At 37.1% G+C, this 7,125-nt stretch overlaps 1 protein-coding gene across 4 annotated transcripts; it reads left to right on the plus strand.

Annotated features, from left to right (window-relative positions):
* Positions 1-894: 894 nt before the first annotated feature.
* Positions 895-6,764, plus strand: LOC120009304 (myosin-binding protein 1). Of its 4 annotated transcripts, none has more exons than XM_038859839.1 (4): positions 895-1,022; positions 1,196-1,309; positions 3,434-4,718; positions 5,140-6,764. In XM_038859839.1, exons 3-4 carry the CDS (start codon positions 3,545-3,547, stop codon positions 6,060-6,062), a joined length of 2,097 nt encoding a protein of 698 aa, XP_038715767.1. In that variant the 5' UTR covers positions 895-1,022; positions 1,196-1,309; positions 3,434-3,544; the 3' UTR covers positions 6,063-6,764. The 4 variants fall into 4 exon arrangements, with proteins under 4 accessions (XP_038715767.1, XP_038715768.1, XP_038715766.1 ...); XM_038859840.1 differs by lacking the exon at positions 895-1,022 and adding an exon at positions 1,928-2,096 and having other exon boundaries at positions 1,082-1,309; XM_038859838.1 differs by lacking the exon at positions 895-1,022 and having other exon boundaries at positions 1,082-1,309.
* Positions 6,765-7,125: the final 361 nt, after the last annotated feature.

Below are 7,125 nucleotides of genomic sequence, written 5' to 3' on the forward strand. Positions count from 1 at the left end.
TACCCAAAAACCCAGCTCAATTAATTATTCTCGGAATGCAGAAATCGGGCAACTGTCCAGACAGTTGAGAAATCTGTGTGGACAATTAAATCTTCTGGTTCCAACTGTCCAGACAGATTATAAGGTGTTTGGATAGTTTGTGCAGATTTCCATTTTGGTTGTAGCTTCACGATTCTTTGACCTTTTTGCCCTTGGATTCAACTATTTGAACATCCAATGAAGGTGTCTGGACAATTCTTCATTTCCATGCTCTTTTCTTCAGTCCCGAAAGTTTTCAACTTTGCCGGTTTAGTCATATTTTCTGCAAAACCAATGAGAGGCAACCATAAGAGTAAAACTAACTTATTTAAACACAAATATATTACTTTAGATACTAAACCCCCTAATTAGATGGTATTAGGACCGCAAAATAGAGGTCCGATCAGGAAAGCATAAAAATCGAAAACAATGATAAAAGGGAATAAGTGGGAGCCGTACGTGATAGAAGCGGGAAAGTAATTGAGCCAACCTCGTTTACCTAGGTAAATCCATGTTGGCGTGATGATTGGTCTGTCCACCTTTGCGTCACATCGGCTTGGGATTTGTTGGGCTGAAATAACTTGTGTGATTTAATATTTTCGTTTGGGGATTGATATGAACTTTTCTTTTGTCTTTTTTTACTCGGTTCAACTGTCAATTCACATTGCCGACTAAAACAAAGCGAAAACGATTTCCCATCCCATGTGACAAAAGCAAATTCACATGAAAACGATTTCCCATGCCTCGTAATAAAAATAATAAATTCACGACGCCGTTCTATTGGGCATTGGCCAGTCATATACCAAAAAAGCATCACCGACAAATCATAGCAAGTCTTCTGCCTCTGTCCTTAAAAGAAAAATGACTTTGACTCTGTTATGGGCTTATGGCTAGTGGGTTTGCTCTCATTTCTGTCTCTACCATTCTCAAACAAATACCCAGTCAAATTGGGGAATCTTTGCCACTTCATATTACACGAAAAAGAATAAAAGATGATGCTTTCGGTAGGTGTCGTTTTCTGTTTATCAGGAGCCGACCTTTTGGTCTATGCCCACTTGTTCAGCTTTTTAAATTTTTTGGTCTAATTAGAAGTTGTGGAAAGCAACGTGCACTGTTGTATTGTTGTGCAACAACTCAATCTCATTTTGATCTGCCTCTCATGTCTCTTCTTTTTCAGTCTCTCTGATGGCAGTAACTACTACCGAGTTGTTTTTGTGTCTTTTGTCTTGAATATCCAGACTGAATTTGACTCTGCCTGTTAGAAGTCTCGTTTGTTTTGTCACATGTGCAGGTTAGTTCTTTGTCTTGAGGGTTTGAGTTATCTATCATTCTATGTGTTGACTTGAATCAGTTTTCTTTTTATGTGGAAGTGGGATTTTGCGTGTTCTTGCATTTTATGCATTTTGATGAGCTTTGGTATTTTTCTAAATTATTGGTCTGCTAATTTTTGGTTTATTGACTTTCAATTCTGGATATCTGATCGGGTTTTGAATATCTTGATCCTGCACTTTATGATATCTTCTTTATCTTCGAATATAAGCCAGGTCTTTCCTGGTGCCTTTGGCACTTTAGGAGAATTGGGATTTGTTCTTCAATGCTACAAATATTGTATTTTGTGGGGGAGGGGGAGGGGGGGGGGGTGTTGATCGATTAATCGTAGACTAGTAGTGGTAGCTTTTCTGTTTAGTTGCATATGCTGGCTTATGTGATTACTGGTAGTATCCTTTTAATTTATATATTAATTTTTGATTCATTGGGGGTCCGATTGGGTTCTGTATGAGTGTGTTTTGAATGGTTTCCAATATAAGCCAACTCTTTTCTGGTGCTGGTCTTTTAGGAGAATTGGGATTTGCTCTTCAATAATACAAATCTTGTTTCTTCACTAGCTTCTCTTTTGGCCAAATATCAGGTCTAAATGGAAGGAAGACTTAATGGAACATGTCAGTGGAGATTGTTATTCAACAAATCTGTAGAGGTCATTTTTCGGGGGTGTTAGTGAAATGATTGTACTAGTAATTTGATCTAATTTTGTAGTATATGCAGGCTTATCTGGCTAATCGATCTTGTTTGCGAAACAGGTTTCTATTCCTATTCCTATATAGTATCCAATTTATTTGTCATCTAAAATGTGTGTCAGGGATACAAGTATTCCAAATTGGTTTTCTTTTATTGTTTTCTTTTGAAGCGTACTACAGATTGCAGATTTTTTAGGCATTATGATATCTAGAAAATTCGTTAGACATGCCTTTCATTTGAAATATGGTTTAGTTATCTTTTCAGCTGATGTATATGTTAAAATTACAAGCCTCAACTAGGGTGCCCTGTATGGCAAGATTTATTTGGGACTCTTCTTCTTCTTAGGGAAAAAAATTGGGATTTGTCTCATAGGAATACTGTGTGTTGAATTCTTCTTTATTTACTGATTGAAAACTTTGTTTTTCATATTCCAATATCAAGTGTATTTGATGCTTTTCATCTGAGCATAGTTACTGTTGTTTGGGAATGTGAAATATCCTTTGATTTCTGAAGTTGAAATAGCTTCCATATTTGTTTGCTTTGATTTTTTGACTGCTGGTTGATTTGGTTCGTTAATTTTGTTAATATCCAGTACTATTTTCATTGGGCTCCTACAATAAGGTTATGTTGCTGTTATTCCTTTTTCAACGGTGATCTGTGCTTTCTTTTCTTTTCCTTGTTTCTATTTGCCTTTCTTCTTCAACTAATGTTAATTTTCTTCTTTCAGCTGTTATATTTTTGACCTTTTAGTTTAGGTTCTTATGATGTATGGCACATATCTTTCTTATATGAATTGTTCCTTACCAATGGATGGTTCATGTTTTTTTCTTCCTTCCTTGTTTTCCTTTCTTCTAGTTTATTTGCTTTTGATGTTGAGGAAAATGATGGGTCTTTTTGTCCACGATGCTATCTTGTCAGAGGCCAGCTCTTTTAGTTATTTAGAATTGGGGTAATTGTGTTTCTCTGTGTTAGAGACAAGCATATATTATTGAGTACATATATAAACTTAACAACATATAGTTTTTGCAGTTTGTTTTGGTGAATCCTAATTGAGGCTCTTTGTTTTGAATGAAAAACTATGCATTGCAAGACACTAAGGGGGGTGCCAACTCCGCATCACTGGACAGGAAATTAAAAAGAGAAAAACTACTCATCTGATATTATATTAAGAGTTTCAAGGACGTGGGATCAAGTGAGATCTTCACTTTGAAAACCCAATAATATTAAACCAACTAATAGAGGATCTTTGTTGAATTATGTTCTTATCTTCCTTCTTTCGTCCTTCTGGTTGTGTACTTCTTTTTTCTTTTTGATTGCGTGGCAGTGTCTGTTGGCTTTTTCTGATTTGTGTACTTACATGATTTTGTTTCTACATTTTCCTATTTACTTTTGGATACAGGGTTGATTCTGCCAATCATCATTGATTTCAATATCTTCGAAGGACAGGTTTTTTTTTTCCTGCTTCAATCTTTCACTATCTAATCCTGAAATAGCTCATTCTTGTCAAGGCATGGCTGTGAAGGAGATGTCTTGTGTTAAATCACAGAAAAGTTCTAAGGGTATTGGCACGGCTTTGGCATCAGCTGTTCTTGAATGGCTGCTGATCTTTATGCTTGTGATTGTTGCTGTATTTTCGTACTCGATCACAAAATTTGCTGTTTACTGTCACTTGCAAAACCCATGTCTTCTATGCTCAAGGCTGGATCATGCCTTGGGCAATAAGAAAAGGAAATATTATTGGGATCTCATCTGCCGAAATCATAAGTTGGAAATTTCTTCCTTGGTTTTCTGCCATCTTCATGAAAACCTTGCTGATGTCCATAGCATGTGTGAAAATTGCCTCTTCTCATTTGCCACAATGAACAAGTCTAATGCTGAAACGTACAGATTGTTGGTGGGTAAGTTGGGAGAAGATTCAAAATGTGGTTTTGATCAGAACCCACCACTTGACTGTTGTAACCCAAATCATGTGAATATAAGGTGTTCTTGTTGCAATGAGCCATTGCATTTAAAAGGAAATTCTGAGCAATTGATGCAGATTAAATCATTCGGCTTGCGGGTTCCTGATCGTGATATGATTTTATCAGCTGTTGGACAAAATCAGGATGCCGTAGATAAGAGAATAGAGAAACCATCTGCATCATTCAGAGTTACCCGTAAAAGAAACCGTGGGATTGATCTCTCTCATATAGGATACACTGAGCTTAAGATTACTTCTGATACTGAATCTGAAACTGTGCTTTCAGATGATGGTGGTGATGATACTAGTGCTCAAAATTGTCAAACCAATCCCCAGGAAGATCTTACAGTTCAATCAGTAGACATAAAGCCTTGCATCATCACGTTACCCCGAGACATGACCTCGGAGAAGCCGATAGATCCATTTTCAGCACCTGAGCCTTCACTTGTCATCTCAGAAGTGCAAGCAAATGTCATCAAGACCGATGATATGACTAATGTAACATCCACCGTCTCAGTTGGGCGTGGTTTGGTGGAACTGGATTGGGAAGATTTCAAAGGTGACCCTTCCTCATATTCAGAAATTATGCCCCTTGAAGAAATTCCACCATCAACCGATACCAGAGAAACTTCAGCTGAAGCACCAAAAGATAGCAGGACCATTTCCCTTGAAAATGTACCTCCACCAATGGATGCTATGGAAACTCCAATTGAAGTTTCAAAAGGTAGTTGCGAGTTCATATTTTTTCCCTCTCTCTTTATCCACAGACACACACACACACACATGCTGATATATAATTTTGTGCAAGGTTACCTCCTATGTTGTGATGTATAATAAAAGATATCAAAGAAGTATCATTCAATTCCTAATTAATCTCCAAATTTAAGATCTATGGGATCCTTGACATGCAACTAGTTAGGGAAGATCAACATACAGATTTATGGCTCCTTTTCTTGTGGCATACACAGAGCAGAATGCATGTTAAGTGAATCTTCTTTTTAATGGAAACCATGGCCAGAGAACAAATATCCTAGTATCAATTATACTTGTTTGATTAACTTCAAACATTGTCTGTTTATGGTGTTACTACTTGCAATTATAATGAATATTCTGCGTGTTTTTCCTTACATGTGTTGTGTCTCCAGCAGGGGTCATGAGGACTGGTGAAGTTGTGGAATCACTTATGACTGGCCATGCGGAGGTTTGCGAGGTACGAACTGATGCCATCTCAACAACTGACACAGCTACTGAAACAAATCCTATTTCAAGTGATAGCAGTCAACACTTGTCCGGTTTATTGGATCTTAGTGATGCTTACAAGCTAGCAGTTGGTGGTAGGGGAAGGCAGTTGTCAGGAATGCTCACAGAACAATGGATCGGAAAGGATTCTTCAAGACTCAGTGAAGATTTAAAGCAATTGCTGTCACAAATGTCTTCTTCTCGAGGATTTGAGTTATCAATTAATGATATGAGTCCTAGAGTGCCTCTATCAATTAACGATATGAGTCCTAGAGTGTCTCTAAATAGTGATGAACTGAGGGCTTCTAATGCTTCTGGAATGCAAATACTTCAAAAAAGGATCTCACTTGAAAGAAATGAGTCTGGTTTGGAATCACTGGATGGAAGCCTTGTCAGTGAAATCGAAGGGGAAAGCATTGTTGATCGGTTAAAACGACAGATTGAACACGACAGGAAATTGTTAAATGCTATGTATAAGGAGTTGGAGGAAGAAAGAAATGCCTCTGCCATTGCTGTGAATCAAGCAATGGCCATGATTACCAAACTCCAGGAAGAGAAGGCAGCACTGCATATGGAAGCTCTGCAAAACCTTAGAATGATGGAAGAACAGGCAGAATATGATATGCAAGCCCTTCAGAAAGAAAATGACATTCTTTCCAGAAAGGAGGAAGAGATTCAAGATCTTGAGGTAAAGCTTGCATATTATAGAAACAAATATCCAGATGAATCACCATTGGAGAACTTATTGGAGCCTATTTTGACTAGAGATGTCAGAGTAGATTTAGAAGCTAGTTTTATTGAAGAAGAAGCTTCATCTATTGTCCAATAATAGGCTACACAAAATATTCCAGACATGAATGTCATGGTGTAAGTAATTCAAAGGAGTTGAACTTGAAAGGTTTGTTAGAAGTTAACAGTGGAACAGAAGAAACTTACTCGTCAATGCAAAGTAATGAATTGGATTATTGAGGCAAAGCTCCCTGATTATCTGCAAAGCTACTGATTTTAGCTCTCTGAAAAAAAAAGGGATTTCTGATCTGACTGGGAGGCTGGAAGCACTCTGCGGGCAGACCAGGAATTTATTGAGCATTCTATTAACACACTCAAAGATGAAGAAGAGGGGCTCTTGCTCATTCAGTAGATAGATTCTCACCTGCAAGAATTGAGCAGGATTTGACATCACATATTCAGAATTATTGGAAATCATAATAAAGGTCTGTACCTTTATATGTCATTAGGTCAGCTTTTTTTCCCTTCAATTTCTTTCCTCCCTTCCCACCTTCTTATCTTTTTCTTTTCTTTTCTTTTTTTATGTTGATTGAGTGAAATTGAATTTTCTGTCATTTGTGTGAATTTGTTTTTGAATAGTGAAGAGTGATGTGTGTTAATTCTTTGATATTATGACTTACAAGATTGTCATCTATATTGCAGCACTAATTACTTAGCAAATGAAAAGGAGTGGACCTTGTAAAGATAGTGTACTCTTTATATGTTGTGCTGTAGTTGGGTTAATACCATTTTTGTACATTGAAAGATAGTCAGTGTTTCAATTTGCACACCGTTGTTTTAAATGTTTCAATTTGATCATCCAATGACAAAATTGTTTTAACTTGGTCTCTCGGGCAGATTTTCTCACTTTGAGCCTGTCAAACTGCACATGTGGCACGTTGTCTGCCCAAATATTGATTGTCACGTGTGCAGTTTAAGTGTTTAACTGTCCCAAAGCGGGAAAATCTGCCCTTGAAATAATTTTATCATTGAGTGACCAAATTAAAACATTTTAAACAACGGTGTGTAAATTGAAACATTGACTATCTTTCGGTGTGTAAAAGTGGTATTAACCCTACTATAGTTAGTTCTGATGACCAATGGTTTGCTCGGATTTAGAGTAT

Source organism: Tripterygium wilfordii, chromosome 11 (assembly GCF_013401445.1).
Source record: "Tripterygium wilfordii isolate XIE 37 chromosome 11, ASM1340144v1, whole genome shotgun sequence".
In the NCBI taxonomy this organism is placed as follows: domain Eukaryota; kingdom Viridiplantae; phylum Streptophyta; class Magnoliopsida; order Celastrales; family Celastraceae; genus Tripterygium; species Tripterygium wilfordii.

What these genes read in the sequence shown, in the direction of transcription:
- LOC120009304 (XM_038859839.1), top strand. Translation starts at nt 3,545, where the DNA reads ATGGCTGTGAAGGAGATGTCTTGTGTTAAATCACAGAAAAGTTCTAAG. An exon ending in TCCAATTGAAGTTTCAAAAG is followed by an intron (nt 4,719 to 5,139) that starts GTAGTTGCGAGT and finishes TTGTGTCTCCAG; the next exon opens with CAGGGGTCATGAGGACTGGT.